This window comes from Topomyia yanbarensis, chromosome 3 (assembly GCF_030247195.1).
Source record: "Topomyia yanbarensis strain Yona2022 chromosome 3, ASM3024719v1, whole genome shotgun sequence".
NCBI lineage: Eukaryota > Metazoa > Arthropoda > Insecta > Diptera > Culicidae > Topomyia > Topomyia yanbarensis.
Genome location: NC_080672.1, coordinates 195722423 through 195736434, shown reverse-complemented (window position 1 = coordinate 195736434; position 14012 = coordinate 195722423). Strand labels below are relative to the sequence as shown.

The following is a 14012-nucleotide window of genomic DNA, read 5'->3' as shown; positions in this document are numbered from 1 at the left end:
TCTAATATTGTGCTAGAGAGCGCTATTTTGAAACAAATGTATTCCAAATAATTAGATTTTTGTTAGTAATAACACTTAATTAAAACAAGTAAATTATCATTTTTATGGATCCGCTGTATGGTATCTTTCATCATATATCTTTCTTTAAGTGAGACTATCAACTATGTTTGCTTAATCGGTGTCTGAATTGTAGAATATGCGTTGGTCAAATTCGGACCTGATACGAGATCGCAAAAAAACCGTTTGAGGGGATAGTGTGCGAAATCGGTCAAGCTTTCAAGAAAACATTAGTTATTGCAAATCGATTGACAGATTTCAATGTTACACTTCAAAAAATTATGAATCTTATCGTTGACGTAATTTCAAACATGACACAATTTAGCAAAACGTAATTCACGAAGTGACGAAATATAACCGTGTTCCATTTAATCTTACATGAAAGCTGTATTTTTCATGCGCAGTGCTATAAAATTAAACTTGTCAACATTTAAAACAATCACCGTATGTGGAGTAAGATTTCGTGATTTAGGAAAGTCATCATCATGAAAAATGAAAATCGAACATAAAACTATGTCATTTTTATTCTCGAATATGTCAGGGTCAGGTGATGAAAATACACACGATTTTTTTGGGTATGTAGCTCGTAACTCCATTTTTAGATGATTTGGGTCAGCTCCTACTTTTATTGTATATTTACTATAAAGTTTCACATATCGAAGAGAACTTTTCATTTCCGGACCAATTGATCAGACTTTCGCAAAAAAAAACAAATATATTAAAATCTGTTGACATGGTCGAATCACTCAGTCCCCCTACGAATTGTTTGTATGTATTCAGATGAAATTGTTATTTAAATTAATTGATTGTGAATTCAAATCTACTTAATAAATAATTAGATTGTTTGATGAAATGCACGAAAAACTTCGTTATATCTATCGTTCGTAATATACACGAGAAATGTTTGGGTATTTTATCAAAGAATTCGTACAATTACAATGAAATCGATTCGTTATCGACCAACGAAATTTTTGTTGTACTATTTACGAGCTACTACTACTAAACTAACTTCAAAACTCAATTTTGATAAATTTTACGATAGAGTTTTCGTGAATAACATTCACACTATTAGCGCAAAAGATTCGGAGTAGACCCATTTTTTCTTCAAATGATCTTATTGCAAACCATGGAAATAGTTTTGAAGTAGAATACTTCTAACGTTTCAATATGGGGTCCCGTTTCAAAAATTTCAGTTGAGAAATTTTCCCAGGTTTGAAATGCGAATATCTTCCGTTCTATTGGACGAAATCGCAATATTTTTGCACTATCTGATCGGAAATTTGTGCACGTATTTCGTATTAAATTTCGGAATTACTGCGACTACTATAAATAAACCAAAACAAGGATTTTCAGAAAATCCTTCGGAAACAGCGAGGAAAACGCGCAATTTGCCAGCATATCCCACGCAGAGCCGTCAAAAAGGAGCATGTAAGCGTTTCATTACATACGGGAATGTTATATATACAGGACACGCGAGCTTGTTTTGTATCAGTGGGTGCTCGCTTACCACACGAGCAACATGCTTGTCCGGACGGTACAATGAGCGGTATCATATTTGCGTTCCCGTACCAAGCGTCATCGCAAGGTTCTTCGTGATAAAATCCAGGGAATCACCAAATTCGGCGTCTGGCTCGTCGTGGTGGTGTAAAATGCATCTCCAATTTAATCTACGAATGCTGATGGTGTGCAGAAAAATGTCATCCGAGATGCCTTGACCTACACTGAACACGTCAAGCGCAAAACCGCAATGAATGTCGTCTATACTCTGAAGCGGCAGGGACGCACTTTGTATGGATTTGGTAGTTGAAAAGGTAGAACTCAATTGTATCATTATAAAAAAGGCCCTTTTCAGGGCCACCAAAACCATTTCAAAGAATAAGTTTGCATTTTCTGTTTCATGGACTGTTTCTCCCTGGAGAGCAATTTGGGTTAAACCCTAAATTATGATTTATTTCAGTACGTAAATTGCAAATATGGTCAGAAACAAACTGGAGTGAAGTGGAAAACATTTTTACTAGGCGCATTCAAAAAAGGTTCCAATTCTCAAACATTTTACCAAGGTGCCGTATTACATTACTCTCTTTACCCTGAGTGTTCGATAATCTCCGTAGTGGAAACACAATTTCAATTTTGTTCTTTATCAAAAATATGTCGTCGACCAACAAAGGGGTGGAGCTACGACGAACACATATTGAGGACAACACAAAAAAGGTCGAGCTTACATTGTGCTGTAGTCAGGTATAAAAACTCAGCATGCTGTTGCTCACGATCAGTTCGTTTCCAGCATCAGCATACAGCAGTTCGTTTGCAGCATCTCCCGCAAAATTCAAACCGCAGTCCGCGTGCTGCTGTCAGAAGAGTTGGCCAAGCACGCCGTCTTCGATGGCACCAAAACTGTTACCATATACACCAGCACCAAGTAAATTTTGAACACTGCCCAAAGAAAAGGCCCTTTTCAGGGCCATCAATTTATCGACAAAGAATGAAATTGAAGTTTTGTTATTACAAGCATCAGCTTGTCAAGAGCGTTGGATGGTAAGTGAGCCACTTGTGAACAATACCGTCGCTTTCACGAGAATGGCACAAAATCAAAAGTTATTTGTGATTTATAGACATTTTAGTGTAATGATTCAATTTACAAAATTCGAACGTTTTCTAACGTTTCTATAGGTGCTCCGTTTCAAAATTTTCGGCCAGAATGCTGCCTGTTTTTTCAAACGTGAAAATCTGCTGTTGTATTGAATGAAAACCTTCGATTTTTGCGCTGATTGGAAATAGTTGTGACTAATTCTGTAGAATGTACAATTACTGAAATAACGGATTTTGTGAAAGCAGTGGTTGGTCCGTACAATTCGATTCCAAGCGAGCCAGACTAGTTTTCGTTGGAAGGTCCACCTCTGACAATAGAAGTAAACTATTTTATTTTGAATTCAACTACAACTTCTTGAAAACAGCACAGCTAAAAAACTTTTGGGAAAAACGCGCAAGCCTAAATTTTCCACTATAATGGAAACTGCCTGTGCCCCCGCCGCACAGCATCATCAAGATTGATAGTAATTCAAGCCGGGAGGAAAGAGGTTGTAAGGCAATGGAAAACGAAAATTTCATTTATATCTTACTGGAATATAATTGGCTGGTCCTGAAAAGAACTTGTTGGTTTGTGGTTTATATTGGGTCACAATTTAGGCCTGCTCGATTGCTGATAGCTGTGAATTTCTCGCAGGGCGACAGTTTCTGTTCAGTAGTGATGAGGCTTCCTAACGCCAACCGTGACTGGGGCACTTTTACGCGGCCTTCGTTGCTTACTGCTTGCGGGGAGGCTTTCCTCCGGTGGACTTACGAGCGGTATGTTTGGTACGGGCCATTTATCAACAAAGAATCGAATTGAAATTTTGTTATTACAAGCATCCGAAAGTAGCTTGCCAAGAGCGTTCGATGGCAAGTGAGCTACTTGTGAACAATATCGTAGTTTTCACGTAGAATGACACAAAATAAAAAGTTATCATTTGTTTGTTTGTTTACAGTTTCGTGTTTACTAGGCGCATTCAAAAACGGTTTCAATTCTCAAACATTTTACCAAAGTGCCGTATTACATTACTCTTTTTATCCTGAGTGTTCGATAACCTCCGTATTGGAAACACAATTTCAATTTTGTTCTTTATCAAAAATATGTGGTCGACCAACAAAGAGGTGGAGCTACGAAGAACACATATTGAGGACAACACAAAAAAGGACGAGCTTACATTGTGCTGTAGTCAGGTATAAAAACTCAGCATGCTGTTGTTCACGATCAGATGTCTTGATCTACTGTACTTTCCGTCAAGCTGGAAATTGGCAAAGGTCATCCCACTGCCGAAATCGGGTAAAGATCCTACAAGTCCTACTAGTTACCGTCCAATCAGCTTATTGTCGTCGATTAGCAAGCTTTTTGAAAAAATGATACTAGACAGAGTCCTTGAGCACGTGAACAACAATAGAATAATCCCTCCTGTTCAGTTCGGCTTCCGAGTTGGTCATTCGACGACGCATCAGCTGTACAGAGTCATGCAGATAGTGCGCAGGAACAAGGCCGTGGCAAAATCAACCGCAATGGCCCTGCTAGACATTGAGAAGGCCTTCGACAATGTCTGGCATGATGGCCTGATTTACAAACTGTACAGATACAACTTTCCGGTATATTTAATCAAAATCATTCAGAACAACCTATCAAATCGCTCATTCCGGGTTGCATTGAATGGTGCTCTCTCGGATAACTTCCAAATCCCAGCAGGTGTTCCGCAGGGCAGCTTGCTTGGTCCCGTGCTTTACAGTATATATACCGCCGACATTCCCGAACTGCCTGACGGTTGCTTCCTATCACTCTTTGCGGACGACACGGCCGTCCTCTGCAAAGGGAGAGTAACCCGCCATGTTACCAAAAAGCTGCAAGACTGTATCAATAGCATCTGTACCTACATGACCACGTGGAAGATAAAGCTAAACTACTCCAAAACGCAAGCTATGCTTCTCCCATATAGCTTGTCTCCAAGGCTAAAACCACCAGTCGATTGCAAAATAGTAATCAATGGCTCTACCGTGGAGTGGTTAGAAGAGGCTGTCTACTTGGGACTGACCATTGATCCAAAGCTGTTATTCAGTAAACACATTGAAAAAGTGAGAAACAAATGCAATCTCCTAATAAAAAAATTATACCCTCTTATGAACAAACGATCCAAAATGAATCGGAAAAACAAACTTGCTATATATAAGCAAATAATTGCACCGGTCATGCACTATGGCATGCCCATCTGGGCCACCTGCGCTAAAACCCACAAGCTGAAATTACAGGTTGTCCAAAACAAATGCTTGAAGATGATCCTTGATTTGCCATGGGACACAAGGACAACTGAAGTGCATAGATCTGCTGATGAAAAAACCATCGAAGAAAAAATAGTCGACTCTTGTGCAAAGTTCAGAAATAGCTGCATCAACTCAGAGCACCTTCTGATACAAAATCTTATAGGTTAGTTTAGGTTAAGGATTAGGTTAAGGTTATCAGTAAACAACTACTGTTACAAAGGAACAACTTGGCTATGCGAAAAACTGAATATTATTGCTACACAAAACAAAGATGAAAATTTTTATAAAAATTGCGTCACTTAAAATGTAAATTATAACAGAAATGTAAAATACAAAAGAAACAATAAAATATTTAATGTAAAAAAAAAGATGGGTGGGTAATGTCTAGGACATAACCGGAGTGTCGTGACTACTCGTTTGACTTGTAATTCAAATCGAATGATACTCAATGAAATATGTGGGAATGTTTCAAGTTATTCTTTATAATAATTATGGTGGTTCTGAAAAGAACCTTTGTTGTTGGCGTCTGCGTTGATCGGGGATGCGCTGGATTCTAAGCTCGTTGAGACATTCATTCATGAAATGAACAAATTTCATATTTTCTTGCTTTGAACTATCAATGTTAAAATCTCTCGAAACAACCATCGGAATCTTTTCCGTACAGAAATGAACACGCTTAGCGAAAAACTAGGGGCGGGTAATGTCCGGGACATAACCGCGATGCTCATATTCTTAAAATTCTGCTTGTATCTCCTTCAAATGGCTAAATTTTGCGCATTAAGTTCGATTCACCGGGCTCAGCGAAATTTTCCTGGAGATCCCGTTCGTTAGTATATTCAGCAAAACAATTTTATTACCGAGTTCTCCGCGTTGAATACAGGTCAATAATTTCATATAATGATTTCAACATGCAGACAATGTACATGTATGACAGGTGGGAGTGTTCTGAAGTGGTTTTAGTGGAGGTAACAACATAAAATCATGTATTGGACATTTTACAATGATTCTCCTTAACCCTGCAAAACCACGTGGTTGGCAGCAGAGGGTTAAGTTGTTTGGAAGAGATGACAGTTAATATATGATAACTAAAAATATAAAATTGTTCTATAAATTGCAAAGTTATTGCCGCGTTGACCTGAAAATTTGTCATTTCATTCATAAAGGAACAATCATTGAAATTATGTCAATTTATGCTTTGCAAGATTTGAAATAACTTCGAAGTGTGGTCACGACACCCCTGTTATGTCATATACATTACCAACCCATCTTTTTCCATTTTGCCTTTGTCCTAATAAGGACGGTTTGTGGATAACTATGTTGATACAAGACGGGAATCTTTTAAAACAATTCAAACCTTGCAGACGATTGTTTTTACTGCGTACATCCATACGATCTTTCCCCTTTCGCAGCTCACGCCGAATGAGCACACTTTTCATCAAGCTGTTCCTATTTATTGACTTTACAATGCAGATGGAAGGATGTCCTTTTGTTCGATAAATGAAAATATTTTCATCATTCGTTTTGGTGTAGCTTTCGCTTAGTGGCAGAGTTGCCACATTCACTGATTTTCTTGGAAGGATTTGCAAAAACCTTCGGGTTTGTAGATTGGAAAAACATTTTCTTATGATTCACTGGTAAAAGTACAGAATTACCAAGTGCAAACTTAATACTAGTTAATAAAAGAAACTTTCTAATTAAATTCTTTTTCCATTTTGCCTTCGTCCTAATAAGGACGGTTTGTGGATAACTATGTTGATACAAGACGGGAATCTTTTAAAACAATTCAAACCTTGCAGACGATTGTTTTTACTGCGTACATCCATACGATCTTTCCCCTTTCGCAGCTCACGCCGAATGAGCACACTTTTCATCAAGCTGTTCCTATTTATTGACTTTACAATGCAGATGGAAGGACGTCCTTTTGTTCGATAAATGAAAATATTTTCATCATTCGTTTTGGTGTAGCTTTCGCTTAGTGGCAGAGTTGCCACATTCACTGATTTTCTTGGAAGGATTTGCAAAAACCTTCGGGTTTGTAGATTGGAAAAACATTTTCTTATGATTCACTGGTAAAAGTACAGAATTACCAAGCGCAAACTTAATACTAGTTAATAAAAGAAACTTTCTAATTAAATTCTTTTTCCATTTTGCCTTTGTCCTAATAAGGACGGTTTGTGGATAACTATGTTGATTCAAGACGGGAATCTTTTAAAACAATTCAAACCTTGCCGACGATTGTTTTTACTGCGTACATCCGTACGATCTTTCCCCTTTCGCAGCTCACACCGAATGAGCACGGTTTTCATCATGGTGTTCCTTTTTATTGACTTTACAATGCAGATGGAAGGACGTCCTTTTGTTCGATAAATGAAAATATTTTCATCATTCGTTTTGGTGTAGCTTTCGCTTAGTTGCCACATTCACTGATTTTCTTGGAAGGATTTGCAAAAACCTTCGGGTTTGTAGATTGGAAAAACATTTTCTTATGATTCACTGGTAAAAGTACAGAATTACCAAGCGCAAACTTAATACTAGTTAATAAAAGAAACTTTCTAATTAAATTCTTTTTCCATTTTGCATTCGTCCTAATAAGGACGGTTTGTGGATAACTATGTTGATACAAGACGGGAATCTTTTAAAACAATTCAAACCTTGCCGACGATTGTTTTTACTGCGTACATCCATACGATTTTTCCCCTTTCGCAGCTCACACCGAATGAGTACGCTTTGCAGTCTTCGATGTTTTGGTGGCATTTTTAGTGGCAGTTACTACCGCTTTTTCAGTGACTGCGTTTCTTAGCCTTTGGCTTTTTGGCCTTCTCACCGCCACCACCTCCACCAACGTTTTTCTGCTTCTCTCCGATGGTAGCTGATTTGATTGGTCGTCCGATGCAGCTTCTCACGACCACGCACGTCTGTTATGCACTGCGTCTTACACACGTCTGGTTTTGAGAAAAACTGCGACACCCCTATTTATAGGTTTTATCATTAATGTTGATTCTCATTTAAAGTAGTTTTTGAACTATTTAAACAAATTTTATATAGCAAACAACGTATCGGTAGCAAGCGTTGAACGTTTTCCTTCCGATTTATGAAACAAGATTGGCAATCCGTTTAGTAGAAGAAAAGTTATTAACGTTCAAAATGTACGTAACGCTTTCGCTAATATGCACTACTATCGCTTTCTCGCTCGTTCTCGTGGCGTGCATGAGCCTTTCCTTTCCGTCCGACTTCTAATGGCTTAACCAAAATTAATATCCCGGCTTTCCCCCACCAACTGCTCTCGTCAAGCAACCCAATACGAATAATCATAGGAACAAACATGTAGTGGACCTTTATATAAACTTTTCATTATTTTATTGTTCATTTGCTGCACCATTTTGACGGCTCTGTGCGGGATGGGCTGAAAATTTTCACTTTTCCGAGACGTTTTCGAAAGATTTTTCAAAACACTATTTTTCCGTTGATAATGAATATCCTACATATTCCAAAATTTAATACAACATTGGTACAAATATTTTCGACAAAATGCCGAAGAAATTGATTAAATCCATTCAGTACAACAAAAGATATAAGCGTTCAAAATCTTACATCATTTTTCTTCCGAAATTTTGAATAGGGGCCCCTATATTGAAAGGTAAGTCGTTAGTCACGACAAAAAAAATGTTCACGATCAGTTCGTTTGCAGCATCTCCCGCAAAATTCAAACCGCAGTCCGTTTGCTGCTGTCAGAAGAGTTGGCCAAGCACGCCGTCTTCGATGGCACCAAAACTGTTACCATATACACCAGCACCAAGTAAATTTCGAACACTGCCCAAAGAAAAGGCCCTTTTCAGGGCCATCAATTTATCGACAAAGAATCGAATTGAAATTTTATTACAAGCATCAGAAAGTGGCTTGCCAAGAGCGTTGGATGGTAAGTGAGCCACTTGTGAACAATATCGTCGCTTTCAAGTAGAATGGCACAAAATAAAAAAGTTATTTGTGTGATTTGTAGACAGGTTAGTGTAATGATTCAATTTACAAAAATGTAGAATGTTCAATTACTGAAAATAACAGATTTTGTGAAAGCAGTGGTTGGTCCATACAATTCGATTCCAAGCGAGCCAGACTAGTTTTCGTTGGAAGGTCCATCTCTGACAATAGAAATAAACTATTTTATTTTGAATTCAACTACAACTTCTTTGAAAACAGCACAGCTAAAAAACTTTTGGGAAAAACGAGCAAACCTAAATTTTCCACCATAATAAAAACTAGTGCCCCTGCCGCACAGCATCATCAAGATTGATAGTTATTCAAGCCGGGAGGAAAGGGAGATGGAGGTTGTAAGGCAATGGAAAATTTCATTTATATTAATAATACTTTATAATTGGCTGGTTCTGAAAACAACTTGTTGGTTTGTGGTTTATTTTGGGTCACAATTTAGGCCCGCTCGATTTCTGATAGCTGTGAATTTTTCGCAGGGCGACTGTTTCTGTTCGGTAGCGATGAGGCTCTTAACGCCAACCGTGACTGGGGCACTTTTACACGGCCTTTGTTGCCAACCAGCCCCCTGTCAAGGACGACGTCTCTGTACAGCCAGCATCACTGCCATGAAAGGCAAAACATTGATTTTGAACCGAATGATTAGAAGCTGTATTTAGTTACAAAATGTCGATTAAATTAAATTATTAAATCATCCCACAAGATGCAAAACGTCGTGTGGAATGCTTGAATATCGAGCATAGTGCCGAACATAATTCTTTGTTTGGGGCTTTATAGCTATAACGCCCCATATATGTCGGTCGCTGTCAAACTCCATATGATGGTATAGGGTTGCCAGGGGGTTGTTGCCAATTGCTTGCGGGGAGCCTTTCCTCCGGTGGACTTACGAGCGGTTTGTTTGGTACAGGCCATGTAGCGAAAAATGCTGATCTGCTACTTCTCTGATGCTGGTAGTAGGACAACGGTCAAACGTTCGTTTGCGTGCCTTCATTCATAAAAGTTCAACAATATTTTCAAAGAATGTTGCAAATTGTCAACTTGATAATTCCAAAAATACTCCAAATAAACTATGAATGTGCTAAAGTCGACAAAATCGCATAGAAATTGCTTATTCCAGAGCAGAATTTACCGGTCTAAAGTGTATTCTACTTCACTCCGGTTATGTCTCTAACATTACCCACCCATCTTTTAACAATAATTATTAACTGGCCCATTCTAGTACCAAAAAAATGGTAAGCATTTTCCGATACAATCGATTTTTGCTATTCTCATATAGAAAGGCTATGCAATTGCATAATTTATTGAACTAAATTTTAATCGATTGCTGAATGTTTGGTGGTGATTGGTAGTCTGTTTTTAACGTTTAGTAGTCAGCGGTTAATTAATAAAAAATATTAAAAAATTAACGTGAAGTTGGCCGGAATAAAATGAAACATCATTATTTCACTACCAAATCTATTCAGATCGATATGAAATCGTTTGGTGGTCACGAATATGCAATTTTTTTGGTTTGGTGGTGAATAGTTAGTTAGTTATTCGCAAAAACAACAAAGCGAAACTAACAACCAAGCATCTCCATTGAAATCCTTATCGGTGGAAGCGCATGGTGTTTCGTATTTTCAAAGTTTTACAACACGTGCTTTCACAAACTGTTTGTAATGCTAAATTTTCTTTATATTCAAAAGCATATATACCGGCGTTGTTTGTATATTCGTCCCATCCCAATATCACAGAATATGTGCCAATTATGCGTTCCGTAAATTGACTGTCTATGCGAGGGAAAGGACTGAGTCGTGTCATTTCATCCGCGGTCATAACGTCCGAATGGAGTGCGTCGCAACGTACGGGACATTATGACGCACAAGCATGTATTATAATATCCGAAAGTAAGAATGCGTCAAAAGATCCGAAATCGTTCTTGTTGCAAGTCCGATACGATACTGAGTCAGTATGTCCGGGACCCTATAATGCATATGAATAATTGGATGTTATGATGCAAAGTTATTGTGTTACAAGGTCTGGGAATAAATAACGCACTTACAGTTTCGAATTTAATGTTGCATAGGAACTGCGTAATAACATGAGAATGTTCAAAATGCGCTTATTCATTCGTTATCGAGCACTCAGTCGAGATAGAAGTCTTTTGTCATCGGTCCGTACACTCTATAGCGACAAATAGTGTTAATCCGCGTTCATGGTTATTTGCACACTCTACGCCTAGTTGAGGTTTCAGTATTTTTTCCCTTCTTTTGTGTTTCTGTTTCTGTACCGTTAGCCGGTGAAGCAGTGTTCTTCTAGTAAGCCGTCTGGATACCGTTACCTACACAAGCTAAGTATTAGTTTTCGTTTCCCCTTCTTGGTTGTCTTAATAACGTGCACTGGGCAATAGGCCCGTGCAAAAATGACTTCCCCTGACAGCGGTTCGTCTCAAGGTGAGATGGACGTCGAAATAAAATCGGCTCCCCGGCTCAAGGTATATCCGAGCTCGGCCACCGGGCCATTTGTGATCTTCTTTCGGACCAAAGCAAAAAAGTGTTTGAATCTGTTGCAGATTTCTCGCGTTCTGACAGACCGGTATTCGGCCGTGACAGAAATATCGAAAATTCGCCCTGATAAGCTTCGGGTGGTTGTTAACAGTTCAACTCAGGCAAATGATATTGCTGGCTACGAGCCCTTTACGAGGGAGTACAGGGTGTATATTCCAGCTAGCAGGGTTGAAGTCAGTGGGGTCGTTTCCGATTCGAGTCTGAATTGCGAGGACCTGCTAAAATATGGGACTGGCTGTTTCAAAGACCCCATGCTTGAGCCAGTGAAGATACTGGAATGCAAACGTTTGCATTCAGCATCAGTCGCAGCTGACGGTAAGAAAATATACATCAACTCAGACTCTTATCGGGTGACCTTCGCCGGCTCTGCCCTGCCCAATTACCTCCTCTTTGACAAGGTTCGTCTACCTGTTCGCCTCTTTGTGCCGCGGGTCATGAACTGTACTAATTGCAAACAATTGGGACACACAGCCTCCCATTGTAGCAATAAAGTCCGCTGTGGGAAATGCGGTGGGAATCATGCGGATGATTCCTGTGGTAGAGATGTCGAAAAGTGTCTCTACTGTGGGGGAAACCCACATGATCTCCCTTCATGTCCCGCGTACAAACAGCGCGAGGAAAATCTTAAGCGTTCCCTTCAGGGACGCTCTAAGCGATCTTTTGCAGAAATGCTTAAGATAGCTACGCCACCTGTCTCTACGAACATCTTTACCAACTTGTCTACTGACGAAGGCGACTGTGATGAACCCCAGGAGGGAACATCTTCTGCTGTGCCTAGAAGTAGTAGAAAAAGGAAGAACATTTCCTCTTCCAAGCTTCGTCGTAAAGGCCAGAAGGTGTCTCTTCATGGTCCCCCTAAAATAACTACTCAAGGAAGTACTGTTGTAAAACCGAAGCAAGTCGCTCCCGGTCTCAGTAACCTGAGCTCAGAAAAGGAGTTCCCAGCACTTCCAGGAACATCAAAAACCCCAAGTGTTCCCATATCTCAGCCAGAGAAAGAAAACAGTGCTGGCTTAATAAATTTCTCTGACATTGTGGACCGTATTCTTACAGCGTTGAACATTTCTGACCCCCTTAAAAGTATCTTGATAAGCTTTCTCCCCGCAGTAAAAACATTCTTGATGCAGTTCACTGCGAAATGGCCCCTCCTTTCAGCGATTGTATCCTTCGATGGCTAATTCATCGAACGAGGTCAAGGATTTAATCACTGTTCTACAGTGGAATTGCAGAAGCATTATCCCGAAAATCGATTCGTTTAAAATCTTACTAAATAATTTGAAATGCGATGCATTTGCCCTATGCGAGACATGGCTCACTTCAGAAATAACCCTACACTTTCACGATTTTAATATTATTCGCTTGGATCGAGAAGACTCTTACGGAGGAGTACTTTTGGGGATCAAAAAGTGCTATTCTTTCAATCGGATCGACCTCCCCTCGACACCAGGCATTGAAGTTGTCGCTTGCCAAACCAGAATTAAAGGCAAAGACTTTTGCATTGCTTCCACCTACATCCCCCCTAGAGCCTCAGTTAGCCACCGACGGCTTTGCGATATTGCGGAACTCCTCCCCGCACCGAGGCTAGTTTTAGGTGACTTCAACTCCCACGGTACGGCATGGGGTTGCCTTCATGACGATAATCGATCTACCCTACTCCATGAGCTTTGCGACAACTTCAATATGAGTATTTTGAATACGGGTGAAATGACACGGATTCCTGCCCCTCCAGCGCGACCAAGCGCCTTAGATCTGTCCCTCTGCTCGACATCGCTGCGGTTAGATTGCATGTGGAAGGTAGTCTCTGATCCCCACGGCAGCGACCATCTGCCAATCGTAATTAATATTGCTAACGGTTCAGGGCCACCGAATACAATCAATGTTTCGTATGACCTCACACGAAATATTGATTGGAAGAGCTACGCGTCCGCGATATCCGAAAAAGTAGAATCGACACAAGAGCTTCCTCCGGAGGGAGAGTACGGGTTCCTGGCTGGCTTGATTCTCGATACCGCGATTCAAGCTCAGACTAAACGCGTACCAGACGCGAACTCACGCGGGCGTCCTCCCAATCCATGGTGGGACAAAAAGTGCTCAGACGTGTACGCGGAGAAGGCCGCTGCGTATAAGACCTTCCGGGACGACGGGCTGCCAGCTAGCTACCGACAGTACGCGATGGCGGAAACGCGCATGAAGAGTTTGATAAAAGCCAAAAAACGTAGCTACTGGCGCCGGTTCGTCGACGGACTAACGAGAGAAACATCGATGAGCACTCTTTGGAGTACGGCCCGGCGCTTACGAAACCGAAACAGTACCAATGAGAGCGTGGAATATTCAAACCTTTGGATATTCGATTTTGCCAAGAAGGTTTGTCCGGATTCCGCCCCGGCACAGAAGATCTACCGCGCCGCGTCCCCTCACAATAACGCGAACGAAACACCGTTTTCGATGGTGAAGTTCTCACTTGCTCTCTTATCGTGTAACAATAAAGCCCCAGGGCCAGACAGAATCAAATTTAACTTGTTAAAGAATCTGCCAGACTCTGCCAAGAGACGCTTGTTGAATTTATTTAATAAGTTTCTTGAGGGT

The 14012-nt window shown here is 40.1% G+C and overlaps 1 protein-coding gene across 1 annotated transcript in view; it reads left to right on the top strand.

The window, feature by feature from the left end:
- Positions 1-3993: 3993 nt before the first annotated feature.
- Positions 3994-14012, top strand: part of LOC131687545 (uncharacterized) — a 32642-nt gene continuing 22623 nt past the window's right edge. The window contains exon 1 of the mRNA XM_058971636.1: positions 3994-4710. Within this exon, the coding sequence (XP_058827619.1) occupies positions 3994-4710 (717 nt within the window). The remainder of the gene's footprint in view (positions 4711-14012) is intronic.